Consider the following 19580-nt stretch of genomic DNA (forward strand, 5'->3'; position numbering starts at 1 on the left):
TGAGGATCAATAAAAATATGTCCAGAATGATGGGATCAGATATCTGTCTGCAAACATTCCTGAAACTTTTCCAAGCAGACAGTCAGAGGTTAACAGTCATGAGCTGAACCACGCTGTGGCCATGAGTTTAGTCAAACACAAACTTATTGTCAATGGTCCGTCAACATGCAACAGTAAATTAAATAATAAGAGATAAATCTTTGACCAGAATCAAATAACAAAATCGTTGACAACGAAAACTGAAGAACATAAAGTGTGTTTAACAATAGACTTGAATAAAAGTTATGATACAAGACAAGGAAAGGAGACAAGTAAATGGCGATGTTGCTGAAATAAATGCTCTGTGGGGATTTTCATTGTGTTCTTTCCGTTACACCCACAGTGCTGGCACTCTATTCTGTTTCCAGGATCTAGACATTAAATTATTCAGCATTATTTTCCCCAGTCCTTGGTACGACCTACGCAGCAACTAAGTTGTTGTCCTGAAAACAAAGAAAAACAAGTGGTTTTAAGTCTTTATTGCTAAATATATTGACATATAAGTCGACTAAGTCATAACTGACCTTCAACAAAAGTTGTACTGAAATATAGGTGTTCGTGAAAATAAAAATTGGAGAAACTATGTACAAGTCACCCGAAATGACAGAAATAACAGTGGAAACTAACAGTTTTCATCCGAAATTTAGGCATTTATCAGAATTAACAGCATTCACAACAATTTGGAAAGTTCAGAAAGGTCGTAATTCTAACATCGTCCTCCATTTATTTTAATTGTCTAGACTCTAGAATAATGAGATAAGGCTAAATACATGACACACTTAAACTCATATAGAGCCAAGACGAAGTGGAAAATGAATATAAACGATCCAACAATGTCACAGATGTTCAGGGTTTGACAATGCTCTTATCTATAGCAGTTTTATGATTGAGGGTCCTGAATCCAGTCGAACCAGAAGTCAGGAGTCGAGGAGTTCGATAATATTTCTATACAGTAGTCAGTATGTGAAGACGTGTGTGACCTAGTTGTTGAAGGTGGTGCTTAGCATGACGTACCCACTAGTGATCTTGCGAGAATGCAAGACCGAGCGCATTCAGCTACTGTAAAACTAATGAGGTCTTCATTAATGTTGAGGATGCCACAGGTATTATGGTTTGATAACGCTTCATCAGCAACAACTTCCATAGTTGAATCGTGCTTACCCAGTGAAATCAAAAGTCGGAAGCGAGGAGGTTAGAAGATATATTTAATAGATTATCGATAAATCGAGAAGTGGTTGATCTAAACTGACTAGTGATCACAGGAGAAGTTGAGCACGGCGTTCCCACTCGTGATCTAGTAAGGATGCATGACCGAGCGCCGTCATCTAGGAGAGTCCATTAAAACTAGCGTGGTCAGCATCCACTGCTGAACATTTACAGAGCTATTGATTTCGTTGATTTATTTACCGTTACAATGTCGAAGACATACAGAACTATTTTGTCTGAGGGTCTGTTTACCGCCACAACTTATTGCAAATTAACTCCTGGATTCGCCTTGCTAACAGAAAAAACTTTTGATAGCATAAAATTTGTGCTCTTATTTAATTGACTTATCCACCCAGAATGTATTCTAATACAAATCTATTGGTGGGTCCCTCGGGGTCACAAAGGCTTGATGAAAATATCTACTGCTAGCTAAAACGAGAGTTAATTAGTTCATGTTGATTTATCATAACAGTAATCAAATTCGACCCAACAAACTAAGTTGTGCGCCAGTTACAATGTTTGCGTTGCGTGGGCATTTGCGTTACTACTTTGGTAATCGTTACTGTGTGCATAATCGACAATGCTCGCAAAAGTAAGTAGATATACCTTTCCATAATCTATAGAGCGAAAACTGGCATAATGTTGCTAAACATGGGTGGCCCGGAAACTACAAAGGAAGTACAAAATTTTTTAACACGTCTATTCTCTGACAAAGAAATTATCCGTATGCCGTTCCAAGAGTATTTGAGAATATTTTGTTACAATCTAGTCTTTTAGCTCGTTTCGTAGCATGGAGAAGGTCGCCTAAGATCGAGAAACAGTATTCTCATATTGGTGGTGGGTCTCCAATTCTATATTGGACCAAAGTACAGGGTGAAATGATGATAAAACACTTAGATGCTATTAGCCCAGAAACAGGTAGAGCAAAGTTTGCAACTTTTTGCATTTCTTCATTTAGCTCCTCATAGATTCTACGTTGCATTTCGTTATGTCCATCCTCTTGTAGAATCTTGTGTTAATGAAATAGAAAGGTGTTTTTATTTGACTTATTTTACTTCACTGTAGAGACGGCGTAGAGCGTGTTGTTGCTTTTAGTCAGTATCCACAATACAGCTGTACTACTTCGGGAAGCAGCTTAAATACCGTTGTTCGTCATTACGAAAGTGAAGAAAAAAATTTCAATGGGGTGGAAAGTATTGAGCTTCCTTCCGTACAGAACAATAGACCTGGACCGATCTGGTCCTTTATTGACAGATGGCCTGTTTTCCCCCCGCTAATTGACAGTTTTGCCAGTAAAATTCGTGATGAGCTCCAGAGTATTGAGGATGAAACAGAGCGTGCGAACACCGTCCTAATTTTCAGTGCACACTCGATTCCATTATCTGTCGTCAATCGCGGTGATCCTTATCCTCAGGTGGGTTTAATACATTTATGATGTGTAGAGGCTTAGCATTGTATAATCACTGAACAGTAAGACTCCACCACTTTGACTTTGTAGCATACTTCGTTCCAAACTTATTAAAACAAGCCCACATAACTTAAGATATTTTGCTTACAGTATGAAGATTTGCATTAGTAATCTGACCTATCACTGTTCAGTCCCTTTTTAACCTACGGTTCATATCATAAAATTACTCTCTGCCATAGATTAAATTATTATGAAGCGTTAACTGTTATATGCGTTAGAACATCCGGTTATGTTGATTTACACAAACACGCTAAAAATCTTCCCATTTTCAAACACCAAGGAGAACTCCTAATCAATCTGAAGTTTTGGTACTTTCTTAACCTCTATAATTTCCATTTACTTGGAACTTCAACCCTTATCGAATTTATTAACTGTGTACAGTCAACGAACGATTAAAATCCGAAACCGCTTTTTACGTCCTCATGTTTAACTTAACCATGACACTAGGCTAAAGGTCTTGATATACCTAACAACCACGTAGCATACATTGTTTATTGAAAAACTAGAACATATTAATGTATTTCTAACAAGTAATCGGGTTTTGGGAGCTTGGTCACAACTCACAAAGAGTGTCTTAAAGCCGTACTTAATGAGTTATGATAAATTAATTGCTGTTTAGTCTAACCATTTTTATGGCTAACATAGCTCTCTAGATTTATGTCATTAAGCCGGTAAAACTTATGAGCTTTTGAAAGTAGAAAAGTCTATTTGGAAATGACATCCCTTTGAGTCTAGTTTTTTTGTTCAGTTAAGTGAGATTTGAAGAGTCAAAGTTTGCCTATATCTATTTAAAGTGATTGATTTCAGAATATTACGTGTTTTTGGATTTCGTTTGCTAACTTCTTCCAGGAAGTAGGTGCCACTGTTCACGCAATCATGAAACAACTCAATTTCTCGTGGCCTTATCGTCTTACATGGCAATCTAAAGTTGGTCCAGCTGCTTGGTTAGGTCCATCAACAGAAGACACTCTATATGGGTTGAGTCGTTTGGGATATCGACATGCACTCTTAATTCCTGTCGCATTCACTCTAGATCATATAGAAACCCTTTATGAAATGGACATAGAATATTGCTCTGAAGTAGCAGCCAAAGCCGGTATGGTTTCTGTACGCAGATCACAATCACTGAATGGTGACCCTGCATTCGGTCAAGTAAGTGGTATTATTTAGTGTTCGAATAATAGATTGACAACTGTCGTTTTCCCAGTTTCATCTTGTAAAGTTTAAAGTGAATGAGGAGGTACTCCCAAAGTCCAATTTAATGTAAAATCTTCATAAGCTTTGATAGCCATTCATAACTGGGTGGATTGTATAATTTCCATGAATTATTTGTTTGAGTCGCTACATAATAACTAACGTATGTAATAATTATTGTCGTCCATCTCCAGTAACAGTTAATTACAGCATTCAGAATGCTTTGTATTGTTGCAATAACATAAGTTCTTACCTCACCTTAATAGTTTAACTCTAGCAGAAAGAACAGGGAGATTATCCAGATGTTGGTTAATACAAATCATCTCATCTTCCTATGGAGAGAAATACAGTATAATTAACATCCAGTGAAAAAAGGTAGATCGCACTCATATATTCATCTAAACCAAATTAAACCAACTTCTTCTGTTATATCTCGACAACTGAAAGTGTATACGTGGGTGTTAAGAATGTAACAAATGATGTGAAGCTTTTTGTGAGAAGGCTCTGGGTTATTATATGGAATTATGGTGGTATCACTGAAATATCTTGCTTTGAACAATTTTACGAGCTACTGTAAAGGTTGTCTCTGTATAAGCTTTGTTTCACAGCTTCAGTGAGAACAGCGGTGTTTACTAGATTGCAAATATTTAGCTATCAATTCGAAAATCGGGAATGTATCTCTTATATTTCACTTTTCCTCACAGAAAAGTAATGAGGTGATAAGTTTTTTTCTTTAGGACAAAGAAGGCAAAAAAAACTGTTTTTCTCTACGATATTCACATTCTAAAACTCAGTTTACTTCCGGATTCAAAATTTGAAATGGGATTGTGTTATGGAGTTTTCATCTACTTTTGTCTTTGGATCTTGTTTCATTTTTAATGTGTTCATGTAACTAAATATTAATCATTCCGTTACCATAGTCATGTGTTTGTAGGAATTAAACATTGATTTTACCTAATTTTTGTCACTTCAGGGCCTAGCCGAATTAGTCCTAGATCATCTTCGTCGGGGTGATCCATGCTCGAAACAGTTCATGCTTCGCTGTCCAATGTGTACTAACCCATCTTGTGAACGTACCAGGAAGTTCATTATGGCCCAAAAAGAACAAGTACGTGACTGGACAACTCTGCACTTGTCAAACAGTGAGTATGTACGTTGATGCAGATATAACTAAAGACTGAAACCATTTTTTGTTTATAAATATAAATTTTCTGTTTCAAATCTCTTTTTTGATTCTTAGCTACTAATTTCAGTAATTAGGATCCTAGTATATATTTACTTTACATGAACTATGTTCTTCATATGGCTGTCACATTCCAAAGATAAAACAATATAGATAAAATTTCTCACTCCACGGTCTAATTCTTCACTACAAAACCAATTATTTTTCGTTTGTATTCCTGTGGCCTAATGAAATGGTGTTTTTCATGGATCCCGTGATCTGTGCAGTTTCACCCAACGGTGTTTTAGACAATTAGGAATATAAGGTCTTTTTTAACCCAAAAATATATTTCTTGATAGCTAAATTATTTAGATTTTGGACTACATTTCATCCTGCGCACTTTTCTATGGGGTTCCGTGCCATGCAAATCGCTTTCACGATATACAAAAATGTAATTAGCTGTTAAATCTCGTTCACTGTGCGTGGTATCTTGGAGTGCTTATTGTATCAGGTTTTACTTATCCAGAAAAGTAGGAGTCTCATAGGTCGGTGTATGTTGAAATCCTCTTTCCAAGTTAAGTTATGCAGGCATTGTTCTTTGAGAAAAAAGCGTTGGTAGAATAGTGACTAAGAATCGCTTACCACGCGTTTCATGTATACTGAGTACGCGATAGTGCAGTTATGTGTTCTAAGTAGAGAAATTAAATGACCCAGTGTATTGGTTCAGATTACCATCATTACAAACAATAGGGCATGTTAACCATTCCATATACTACAATATGTAATGTGTGTAATTTTCTCAATGTCGTCGATAACCAGGTAGTTATAAAGTACTGGCATCTCCCGATTTACATTTGATAAGTGACTAGTATACAGGAAACTATAAGTATTCTGGTACTGGTACTTTGTCAGTTCCACGTACCCATTGGGATCACCAATTAGAATTAGACTTGAGATAAACTAGCTGGTTGCGTCGTGAAATTGTTACTGGCATGAATCGTGTTAGATGTTTTGAGTATTCCGAAATTGTTGCGTTAAAATACCAGGAATTGTTAACTAAACATTTTTTTCATGAAGCACCTAAGGTTAACTACGCTAACGGGAATAAATTTTAACCAAACGTTGACAATTCAATATCGATCAATTCACATTTACAATGTAGTTGGGGGATACATCCTCACAAATCCTCTCTAAAAATCTCTGAGCTTGAGTAGACTCAATGTTAATATCCGATTAATGCGACGCTTATGTACGAGATATGAAATAAAAGTTTGCACAAGTAGAATTTCATTCATATCCAAATCATTTGCAGACCAACTGTCTTTGTGGATCATATAGAACTTTGGTCGTGATCTTCATATTTAGGAGTGCGGTTATGATTAAACACGAAAACACTGACGGTGTCTATATAAATAATTATTTACTGTGGAATTTCATATTCTAGTTAAAAATGATAGCGATCATACAAAGTCAACACAATTATCAAAACGGTGAGTTTTTAAGAACAGGTTCTTTTTCATATGGTTTTGACTGAAAGTTCACGAAGCAATGACTTATTTGTGGGTGTACATTGTTGAGAAACCTCAACCATAGACTATTTCTTGTATTTTGATGGTTCTCCTATCAGTCATAATCAGCGTAGAGCCCGGTACAAATGTGCATTAACCGAAGTTGCTATACCATTATTAGCACAATGAAAGGAAGTTGACAAAATAGATGGCAAAGAACTCAAAATAATGTAATGACAATGATAATGAAAAAGACTAAGCTTTAAGAATATAGTCCAAACAGACAATAAGAAGGTATGTATGAATGAGTGGTAGAACCAGAGATCTAGAGTAAGAATAAATTAAGTGTATCTGAGACATTGTAAATTATTTTAAGTCATGGCTTCCATCCTCGCACTTATTGTATGAAGCTCAACCAAATGGTCGTTACCTGTCAACATAAATCAGATCAACAGTCCATGGCCGCTTCTAGCTTTCTCCCGACTCATATATATATATATATATATATATATATATATATATATATATATTTCTTTTTTTTCTCCGATCAAACTATAGCCCACAAATATTTGAGGATCAGTTATAGTTTTGTGAAGAATTTTATTAAGTAAAAAAAGGAGAAGTAATGTTCTTTGAAACATCTTCCTGATGGTAGAAATTTGAAAAGTAAATCGTATAAAATATATTACTTTATTCTAGTTGAGTAAACAAATAATCCAACTGAGGCTGGAAGGTCATATAACTGATCCTGCATGATACTATTGAATCCAGTAGAAAAATCTGCACATACATTCAGTTTACTATTAGGTTTTAGCGATTTTACAGTTTGACAACTAAAATATGCAATTTACTCAGAACAATCACATTCTCCATAGAAGACTTCAATTGTAGAACATGGCGCAGGTTGGTTCGAGAGAAAAAACAGGTTAAAAATTGTGATGGACATCTATCTACGTTAGAACTATCTTGAAAATTTTTAGAACAGTTATTTTTAAATCGTGTGAAATGGATAGTAAGCTTTTCATGTATATACTAGGAAAAGTCATTCAGATCTCACTATAGTACAATTAAATCAGTTATGCTATAATCTATATTACTTATTTATGTAAACACATAAAAATCAGTACAAAGGGGCACCAGATATATATGTGCCGCACAAATCTCATTTGATTTGTGTAAGGGCTGTGATACTGCCCAGGTACCCAAACTGAAGCAAATGGTTTTCTTAGGGGGCCACATTCGGAGCCTCTGACCTAAAGGTCTGATCCACAAGGCAGTGGAGCATTGTAAGGAGATGCAGTCTCATGGTAGCCGATGACCAACGATTGATTCATACGCCATTTGTTCCCCCAGGATACTGGAGCCCATGTGCACCATTGGTTTGGAATCAGGGTTTTCCAACTCCCCTAGGTGAAATTTCCGTGTCAACCAACCCGGTTAGAGCGCCGGATATTCGCTTTTCGTCCTCTCAATTTCGTAAACAACAGTAATGCTACGAGAAGGCAGTGAGTAGGACTTCCTTGGCAGAGGCTATATACGCGTGGCCATGTGAGAGCATTTTGAGAGGTAGAGCGGACTCTCCCCACTCTTGGCCGTACCGGGGCATTTGGGGTAAACACACTGCCTCCAGGTAGAGGCAGTGGTGGTAAATCCAAGAACTGATGCTTATACATCCTATACATATTCAGTAGGTCAATATTGCAAACTTCTCGAAATACGATACAACTGATACAGATTTATTATTCAAATATACCACTTGAATTAATTTTAATATTGGACAGCACCTGTGCGTAAAGAATTTCTGACAGTGTATGAAGTAAAACACAACTTGGATGTAACAATAGTTGACTAAGTTATTGGAATAAATCAAAGTTATATCAAGTTGTATATCAATCTTTAGCCTCCATAGAATTGTCTTAAGATAACCTGTAGCAAATTTTATTCTACTTGCAGTTAAAACGGAATAAAATTGTAATTGTAATCTTTGAAGTTCATGAAATACTTTAAACTTCTACAAGTTACCGTCTCGTGGGAATTTTTTCATTTAGCCAGCATAAATTGGTTAACTTTGATTATGTCTAACAGATTTTATGGTAAGTAGGACTTCAAAATTATTAAATCCCGTACAAAACACTCCAAACGTGTTATTTACGACTTTAATAAGATTTGAGATTACTGATATGAAGAATTTATACTCATTTAATTCACCTTTTTGTTAAGAAGAATTCGAATTTAAATTTGCGTTGTCTTTCGGCACAAGCAGAATGGTATTTTAAACCGACCAACCTCGGTGTTTTTTCTACACTATAATATGATTATCAGTTATGATAAATAACAATGCTGAATCTAGAATAAGATATATTAACATAAGCACTCATGGACTCGATGAAGGTAATTCAAACACCACATCAAACAATGTTTAACATATACTGACCCTACTCGTGAGTTGTACATATTTGTAGTAGTATTTTAAAGAAAATTACTCACCTTTTAGAAACAATAATGACGTTAGCGTTTAGAAATTCTAACTAGCTAATAAATAACATATATCAGTGTTTAAAATCTCATTTATGTCAGTAAACTCCTTGAATATTTAAATCTACTACTGGAAGTCTCGTTGCCGGAAATTACTACTAATACAGTATATTTCTATAACATCAATACGCCTCACACTCACCTACGCACAGTTTCTTCTCACACTGTTTGTATAACATTAACAAGAGTTTAGAAGATTTATTTACAAGCATTAGAAATATTGAGGAAGTCAGAAAGCAAAAATAATGAATATCCGTAAGCTTATATATATATATATATATATATATATATATATATATATATATATATATATATATATATATATATGAAAGTTTTCTGCTGGTTTGTGATCACAATAGAGAAAGGTTTTTGAATTTATAATAAAGACAGGAAATGTGAAAGCAATACATAATGAATGAATTAGAGGAGAGAAATAAAAATGCAGTTTGTCCATTCTCTGTCAAGGTGGTCCAATTTTTTGCTCCTCTCAACAACTTTCATTATTATAAACATAATATGTACATATAATTAGTTATTGATTTATGATAAATTATTATCTTAAACTTTATTAACAGTTCTATTCTGGGAATGATGACTTAAACAATACCGATTGATCTTTTCGAAAAAGGAATGTATTCATGTGAATTCTATATGGATATATTTTCTTTTATTCTGTACAACATACAGAACATATTAGACCACCACAACATAATGATAAGTCATCATTTACACATAAATACACATAAACATGCACATGTTGAAGTTATTTGATAAATTATAATTGACTAATTCTTTCACTTATCATAGCTTTCATTTCAATTAAGTTTCCAAGAAAAGGAATTTCGTTACATTCTACACATGCATCAATTCTTCTTATTTTTCAAATTTATGATTAGTTTACAAATGCACATTATAGATATTCATAACAAAATGATAAGTAAAGGATTTATTTATGATTGAAGTCAAAGATTATGACTGTCTATCTGTTGAATGATATTGACGTTGATATTGTTGTTGGTGATTATTATTATTATAATCATCGAAATGATATTGATTATTATAATTTGTAAGAAATGATTCTTTATTATAAGTAGTATTATTAATATTAGGATTTATGAAATTACAATTTGTAATAATTTTATTATAATGAGGATAATTATTTACATTTATACATGATTTACATTTAGATAACATAATAGATGATAAATTGGATGTATTCAATGGATGATGAATTCCACGGTATATTGATGGTTGTTCATCAAATTTCTGTAATATAATATTATTCATATTTGTACGATTTGGTGATAAATCAGATGAACTTGATGACCAATGATTTGGTGATTCACTTTCATCGGAACCCATTATATTTGAATTAGTTATAATATGATTAATATGTGTACTATTACTAATTTTATTATTAAAATTATAATCAACTTTCAATAATGAATCTTTGAGTAGTTCAACTTTAACATCATTACTATTAGTATTATTGTTTGTATTATTAGTAAATGAATCTAAATTATCCGGTTTATTGAATGTTTGATGAGTTTGAATAGAATTCAATATTGTGTTATTAGTATTATTATTGTCAATATTATTAGTATTAGTATTCAACAGAGCAAGAGATGGAGGTGTACGCTTAGTATTATTATTATTATCATTATTGTTAGTAGTAGTGACATCATTAGTAGTAATGAGTTTTGTAGTTAATTCACTCCCCAGTGAGTATTGTGATGCCGACAACAAGTCAAATTTATTGTTAAACATTGATGACGATGATGTAGCTACTGTTGTTGTCAACCCATATGTCTCGATAAATTTCGGTGATGTTGTCGCCGTAGCAACACCAATAGTACTAATAGTTGTCGTTGTTGTTGTTGTTGTCATAATGCAATGAACACTTCGACTCTTTGGACACTCCTCATTCATGTCTTTCACAGCTGATTTCATCATTGAATAATGCTGGGATGCTGGATTCCCAGTTGACAGTTTATGGGTAATAGACTCCGTATCATAATAGGTCAATTGATGTTGATTGTTATTGTCATATAATTTGGGAGTTGGAAAATATGAACAATAGGATTGCTCTATTGATGTTATTCTTGGCAACGTAGAGAGTGTATTTGTGTCTGTTGTCAATGTTTTTGAAGTGAATAAATCATGCTTTCTAGTTTTGTTTAGATTTCCACTTGTACAATATTCAGTATTTGAATTGGCAGTATATTCATCTAATAAATTAACAATCTCATAATGTCCACCTAAATAAGCTAAATCTCTGGGTGTACGATCTAAATAATCAGCTAAATTTAAATTAGCTCCACTTAACAATAATAAACGACAACTTTTCACAGCGCCTTCTCTACATGCCAAAGCTAATGGAGTTTCTTCATGTAATGTTTGCGCATCTACAGTTGCACCAGAATTACATAAACTATGAATGATATCCGATTGATCTGTTACAGCTGCCCAGTGTAACGCTGTACGTCCTAAACTATCTGAAGTGTTAATATCAAGAAAATTCAGAGTATTCTCTTCGTAGTTGAATTCTACGCCACCGTTAACTGTTGGTGTAGTGGTCGTTGTTGGTGGGGATAATGATGCTACTGCTCCAGTTGATAATGATGATGATGTAGATTGAATATGAAGTAAATCAGTTGATGTTCCAATCATATCATAACTTGTATACTCTTGACCACGTGATATATTAGTCTTTGTCAATGCACAAACTAATACATTCATCGCATGTAATAGCATATTGAATATGTCTGTGTAATAGACAAATGAAAACAAGGTTTAACAAAAGAACACAACTTCATATCGTGTATTTTATGAATTATTTACATATATATATATACAAACATATTCTTTAAAAAGTCCCTGCTCAAGTCTCCATCATTCAGTAACAATGAATTACTTTTTCTTAAAGTGTAATCGAGCTACAATTAAATAGCACATATGAATAAAGTTCAGTGGTCAAGTTATGAAAGTAGATTTATCTATCACAGAGTATAATAATTATCACTAGGCTAATAATTGCACAAGTCTGTGTATGGTATTCAATGTTACTTTTGTGAAAGTAAGATGTGGAGATGACGTCTTGACAAGTGAGTTTTTCAGTCAGTTTTCCATCAACTAAAGAACTAATGAAGGCCAGGAAAACAAGTGAAAATTGTTCTGTTTTAGTTTCGAACCGTTGAACAATGCGCAATCGTGAATATACGCATAGAATCGCATTCAAAACCATTACATTTTGGAGTGCACTGATTAAGCAATCAATGATAAAAAAATTCTAATTTTACTCATTTTGTGACACAGCCTTATTCTCTCCTAATTTCGATATGCCTATCTTAAATGACCTATAATTGGTTAACGAGCCTAGATAGATTATCTGGTGCATCATAAATCCGTATTGCAACACATACATCTGCCCTCCGTCCTTTGTCATAATATACTTTTGTTCTGTTCATTAACTGGTTCTAGATCAAACGATCGGATGCTCAAGTGTGAATACATCGGATGAATAGACGACACCACCATTATAACACATTTAATTCGTGGATTATTGTCATCACACTACTTATGTGTCTGAATCGACACATTATAATTTTCAATGACTCATTATAAACTAAGGTTACTTTGTGCAGTAAATTACTCTCTGAATTGTACAACATCTTCATATAACCCTCTTTAGTAAAAATTCTGTGTTTTTTGTACACGATCATTGCTAAGATGATTCCGTAAAAATTCAAGGAAACTTACCATGCTTGTGAAAATTATGTAATCTTAACTGAATAGGTAAATTACTCAGAAAATAAATAAGATTCCCATTAATTACTACGAAATTCAACTTGTTTACCATTTGATGTTTGGTCAAAGGCTATATAGAGTCCACTTATAGGATGTTTGACTACAAGTGTAGTAAACAAAGGAGAATATAAACTTACTCAAGATAGCAAATAGATTAATCACTATAAAAGAGGAACTTGTGTGTCTTTTTCAGATTTTTACATCGCAGAACTGTTACATGACTATTAAATTTAGTTCAAATTCTTTTGTGAAACATCTTACTCTAAGGTTTGAACAGTTCACAACTGTTTTATCTGATATGATCATCAGCACAAAACATCCAAGTATAGTGTATTCGTCTATTGATAAAACGTTTTGAAGCTTTTATATTTGATATTTTAAGCAACAAGTATAAATAGATAAATTTCGAGTTCAACCAGGTTTCAAAAAGTAATCAGTTATTGTACTCAGCACAACACATAGAAGTGATTTTGTGTTAATTATATTCATTTACATTTTAGAGACAGATATAGTATTAAAGACTCATTTTGCTTATCTTGAATATAGTTACAACCAGACTATGATTTGACAGTAATACAGACTGTGCATGATGGCGATAAATGTAGGCCAAAAATAAATTTTACAATTTTAATTGTAGCAAACATCATCATCATGTATATAGTGTATCCTACGTATACTGACAGATATAAGTAGTATGTAGCAGCAAACAGAAGTGGAATGCCTAACGGTAAAACATTAAAATAAGGATAAGGGGAAGAGAAACAGAGAGATAATTGGAATAACAATCGAAATGAAAGAATGAATAAGTATGTACAGGACGACTGAAGAGACATGCAAAAATGTATTTAATGTATAGTTATCCCCAGCTGATTTTGCATTTACCACATATATGTTCGAAAATAAGAAAGATTTTAACAAACAATTATTTTCAATATCTTCATCAATAGGCACTATAGTTATAAATTTATAATTATTTTATTATAGTGGGCAAATATGTTAATCAGGCAATGTCATACACTAAGTATATTCAATGTGTATCCGAGAAAGGATAAGAAAATTCGTTCTAAGGTGCCCCAGTTGCAATCATTGTAATAAAAAAAGTCGTGTAGATAAACTATCTAGAGATGTTATGTTCAGTTAATTAAGGTATTAATCATAGTAACCATATATTCATTAATTTAAAACAAAAGTATGAAAATAATCATAATAAATAAATAATTTAATTAATTTTACCAGTATCTCCTAATTTAATTGCTTGTATAAGTGGTGTTGTAGAATCTTGTAATATATTTGGTAAATAACAGAATGGACTTAAACCCGATGTTGGATGACTAAGAATTGCTTGAACTGATTCAATAGCACTTACACTAACTGCAGTGTAAAGTGCTGTACGACCTTGATTATCAACAGTAGAGAAATCCGCTCCAACGTTTAAAAGATTGTAGATAGCTTTATCTTGATTAAATCTATATGAAGAAATAAGTTTTTTTTGGAAAAAAAGTTGATTAAAATAATTTAAAAGAGAGAAGTGAATGTCAGTAGGAATTTCTTTAAGAGACAAATCTACTTTTTCCCAGAATCTAATGCTCAATACACAGTGCCCCAGTTACTAGGTCAGATTTCAGGAACTCAGACCAGTACATTATGGATTTGGTTTGAACAAACGAACTACGAGACAACGGAAAAGCGATCATCAATTTAAGATCGTCCTATTTTATCATCTTTGCGCTGATAACATGCACTCTATACTGATTATGTAAAATTGCGAAATGATCAACACATCGTATAGATAAGATGACTGAAAGAATCTATTAAGTTAGCAGATGTCACTGAACTTAGGCAGAATGCATCTAATCGAGTGAATAATTGTCAATCACAACAACATTAACATACTGACATCTAGCTAACAAGTATTGAATAGAAAAAACTAGCTTTCTAATAATCATTACCAACTGTCTAGTAAAAATTCCACAATATCATAGTTCTATCTAATTGTAAAACTTCATTCTCGTAATTATTTACCAGTTATATCGCCCATTAAAATATAGTTTTTACTGAATAATACAAAAAGAAATGCATTAGACTCATACTTATTTTACAGTAGACTCTTCAAGATTATCCAAGTCATCACAACTATTTTAAGGTATGGAAATTAATTTAACTATTCCAAAAAAGTTAAATTATACACATAAATTATTTGAGACATTTAATCTATAATTTGTCAGTATTTGCTATCTACATACAATCCTAAGAAATAAACATAACTGTGATAAGGTTTAACAAGTGTAACTTTTCTCAATATTCTCTGAAATACTGTACATTTTGATTATGAACTGATCAACTTTGCGATGAAATCAAGTTATTTCAAGATTGGTTTATACTAAAACGATATGCAAAAATAAATATGGATTACTCTTGAAGCTAACCAGAAAACTAAACAATATGTACTCTGATATCAAATCACTTAGCCCGAGTGATCACTTCAAAGTTTGAAAGTACAATTAGCATTAAGGTCTATATAAACAATATGAAAATGGTTATCATCTTTTTCAGTCTTTACACTACTATTAAAACAGGTAAGATAAATAATAAAGTCTTAACTTCCTGGAAATCTCACGCTAAGTACGTAAAAGGTAATGTAACACTGAAGGGCTGAAGTTGAAGAGAAATTTCATGTAACGAATATTGCTATTATTTTTTCAAACTCAACGTTTGATTAGAAATATTTTCAATGGCATTTTTAAAGCAATGCTTAAAAAGGTGATAGTTATAGAAACCCGTCGCTTTGTTCAAATCTTCAACGTTCGAAAACACTTCAAATTATCCGAAGACAGATGACCATATATACAGTGACTTTATTGATTTTGAAACACTTCTGGGTGTAAGTATAGTTGATGATAAGTTTAACCATAATAAAACAACCACCAAACAATAACTATGTTTTCATGATGTAGCTCTTTCATCTATCATCCCATAAGAACTGTCAAAGAAGCAAACAGTAAAGATAGAAAATAATACGATTTTTACTTATCGGAAAAATGGCCAAAGTGCTCTTATTATTATTAGTAGTAGTAAAAACAGTAGGCATTCTAATATTTTATATTTGAGATTTTATCCCCATCTCACACACATGGCTTGTCTATTCAGTGAGAACCTAGTGGGAACATTGCCTCAAAAATCTGATATTGGTTTGTGTATAATGTCAATAATTATTCAGTGTAAGGGAAAAACACAGATATTTTGGTTGCATTCAGAAGAAAAACAACCCCAAGACACTTCTGGTTAGGCTAAACTTTCACCATCATCATCATCACCCTTATAATGAAAAATCTGTCTATCACAAAATCTATCTTGCGGTTTCGTTAAGATAACAAGATTTTTAACATAACATTTGACTACTTGTTCAAAGTTAAGTAGTTCAACTACTTACACAAAATAAAAATGTTTGAATGAAAGTTTACCTTGCAGATATATGAAGTAATGTTTCACCGGTGTCTGGAATCCGAAGATTTAGTAGACGATGCAAATGGGTAGAATTGTATATCATTTGCCAAGAAATCACTGAATTCATAGAGTTATGCAGGATTGTTTGCATGGTGTTCGATTCATCATTTTGAGTAAGAAGATGGCAGACTATATTGAAATCAGAAATATTGCTTTCGGAATTTAAAGCTGGATTTTGTGATCTGGCAAATGTTGTACATAGCCGTTGTTGTTGCTTCTGTTGATATCGTTCATAACTATTCATCTCTAATAAATCCCCTGAGCCATAGTAATCAAGTATGGTCTTTAATAGAATTTTCTGAAAACTATTCAATTCTGATTGTGTAATGGAATTTAAAAATTGACATAATTCTTGCATAGTTTGAAAATTATTACTGTTATTATTAAAACTGTTGGAATTTTCACTTTGTTGACAATCAAAATCATTGAAGTTATTTGTTCTATTCATATTTATAGCAGTTGTTATTGTACTATTACTTGGACTGCCACTATGATCATATTCAGTGGATTCTAGCACAGGCATAAATGAATAATGCTGTCGTTGATTTTGTTGATGTTCTGTTGAGGATAGTGATGATAAATTACTGGAATAATTTTGTGAGATACATGAAATTGGCATTGTAAATGTATGTGTAGTGGTATATTTAATTAGAGTCGAAGGAATATGATTAGGTGTAAATTTAGTATTCATGTAACCGAAATCGGAAAATGTTTTATTAACATCATATTGATTGCGTGAAGTTGGTGAAGATGGGGTTAGTGAAGTGGAATTCTGCAAAAGAAAAAGACAGGGAAGAAATCATGAAATAAGAAGTAAAAAATATCTTACATGTAATTAATAGAAGTTAATAAAAATCTTGTCATATAATTCTCGTCAACAGTTGTAATAATCATGGTTTATTTAACTATGGCATTGCTCTATAACAGCCATAATGACAAGCATACACTCACCTTTATGCTAAAAGACTTATACTTTTTATTTCACAGATTTATCCTTTTTTCTTAAAGCATATAGTCAATACCTAGCCTCTTCTACTACTAAAACTACTTTTACAACATCTAACACTATGAGATTCCTCTTGATGATTTCACCTCACTGTGCTGAGATGGCACAGTACCTCGAATCCATCTAACGTATATGTCCGAAGTCCTCTCTTATGAATAACTGATATTTCATCAAAGTTTCTCTTTTTATAGAAAAAATAATAGACTATATAGTTCAAGTACCATAAACTTCATTATAGACATTAAAGAGTTATGACATTTTCCCATGTTAACATATATGGAAGAGTTTAAACTTGAAATTTCAGAGGTTAACCAAAAATAATCCATTGATCATTATATACAATGAAGTTACATTTGTATGGTGAAAAATGTTATATGCTAAATTAGAAATATAAATCATTTGGAATTGTAACTAATCAAATATTTCTATGCCAATTTTTTGACAACATATTACGATAAAGGAAATAGTTAATGAAACTTTTATAGTTCCCATTTATCTATCCTTTTATCTGTAGTTATGACAAAAATTCAATGAGAAAATAAGTGAAATATCTATCTAAAATTTAAATATATACAAACATGACGACAGAATATCCGAATAACTAAGTCATTTGATCTTAAAATACTTGGTCATATTAAGTAGTAGATTTGTGTTCTCTTAACACTTTATTTATTTAATTTAAAACAAAAGAAATTTGATAAATTGTTTCAAGAAACCTGATCAGAAAGATCTATTTTATTAATTTGAAAGTAAAAAGTTAGGCTACGGAAGATGGAATATATTTTAGGAATATGAAATGAAAGGGTACATATAAAGGAATAATGGAACTCAAAATACCATAATTATTACTGCTACTGTAGTGTGTACTACTTATCTTGACAGACATATGTAGTATGTTACACCAATCGGAAGTGGAAATCCTGGCAGCAAAGGGCTGATAAGATCACGTTTAAGAGAATAGAAAAGGAAATAGAAAGCAATTACGAATAAGAAGAATCAAAAAGAACGTGAAGGATAAATATTGGAACTTTGCAAATGATGTATTCAATATGTGGTTCACATATTTAATAGAATTCTGTAATTTGGTAGTCCCCACCCGTATTCTCGTAATAGTAATAATAATAATAATAACAATAATAATCATAGTATACTGCACTTTCAATTTCCTCCTAACTATTGTAAGATCATCCGACTCAACGTCATTTTCATTATACTAACCATACTATCTTACATTACAAACTTTCATATTCTTTTGAATGATAATTTTCTCTCTAATTAACTGAAGATACCACATGACTACCGTACTACAAACTGATGATAAATTTAGCCAGTATTGTTTCAATATTCGCTTTATATATATATATTATATATATATATATATATATATATATATATATATATATGACGTTTGTTGAGAGGATGTGGTTGGAAATGGTATTAAAATTCCGTTTTTTAATTACCTACAATTCCCACGTTCAACACATATGATACTGACACATCAAAAAAAGTTGTTGATATGTGTGTGTGTGTGCAGTTTTCCAAGAATTCCAACACTCCACTTGGTATTCTACACTTGGATAAGGGTAGTCAAATACATAAAACTTACACTGAATTATTTCAAAAGTATTGAGTCATATAAATAAATATGTATGTTGTGATGACAGGAATTAATTGATGAATACCTTAGAAAAAAGATATTTTAATGAATTATCACACATTATTGGAATTATGACTGATTATTAAATTTTACTCTCACTGAAATGGAATGACTGGGCAAAAATGAAGGATCATTGTATTTGACTTAGTGATTATCAGTTAATCATTTGTTATCCCTTACGTTATTCTGAATCAGACAAGTATTTTCTGTGATATAATTATCATTTTTAGATGCATAACGGTAGATAAACTGGTTAATTACTGTGCAGTAAACAGTAATCGTATTAAGGTTACTTGAGTGATGTAGTTTTGAAATCCACGGAAAGTATCAATTTTCTAGTGACTACAGATACACTATGTTAATGATAATCAACTAGTAAAAAATCCAGAGTCTTGAATGCCTGTTCTTTGCCTCTGCAGTCACACATTCCTGATATATATATATATATATATATATATATATATATATATATATATATATATATATATATATAT

At 32.3% G+C, this 19580-nt stretch overlaps 2 protein-coding genes across 2 annotated transcripts in view; one reads left to right on the forward strand and one right to left on the reverse strand.

Moving 5' to 3' along the window:
* Positions 1-1760: 1760 nt before the first annotated feature.
* Smp_140790 (ferrochelatase) lies at positions 1761-5066 on the forward strand (the record flags this gene model as incomplete). The annotated part of the gene is made up of 7 exons (XM_018793579.1): positions 1761-1837; positions 1869-1985; positions 2015-2163; positions 2204-2276; positions 2311-2659; positions 3563-3865; positions 4881-5066. 7 exons carry the CDS (start codon positions 1761-1763, stop codon positions 5064-5066), a joined length of 1254 nt encoding a protein of 417 aa, XP_018648077.1.
* Positions 5067-10081: 5015 nt separating this feature from the next.
* Positions 10082-19580, reverse strand: part of Smp_140800 (notch) — a gene marked incomplete at its 3' end in the record, with an annotated part of 79391 nt that continues 69892 nt past the window's right edge. The window contains exons 15-17 of the mRNA XM_018793580.1: positions 16381-17195; positions 14222-14385; positions 10082-11877 (exon numbers count right to left, since the gene is read on the reverse strand). Of these exons, the coding sequence (XP_018648078.1) occupies positions 10082-11877; positions 14222-14385; positions 16381-17195 (2775 nt within the window). The remainder of the gene's footprint in view (positions 11878-14221; positions 14386-16380; positions 17196-19580) is intronic.

The sequence above is a fragment of the Schistosoma mansoni genome, chromosome 1 (genome assembly GCF_000237925.1).
Source record: "Schistosoma mansoni strain Puerto Rico chromosome 1, complete genome".
Classification (NCBI taxonomy): domain Eukaryota; kingdom Metazoa; phylum Platyhelminthes; class Trematoda; order Strigeidida; family Schistosomatidae; genus Schistosoma; species Schistosoma mansoni.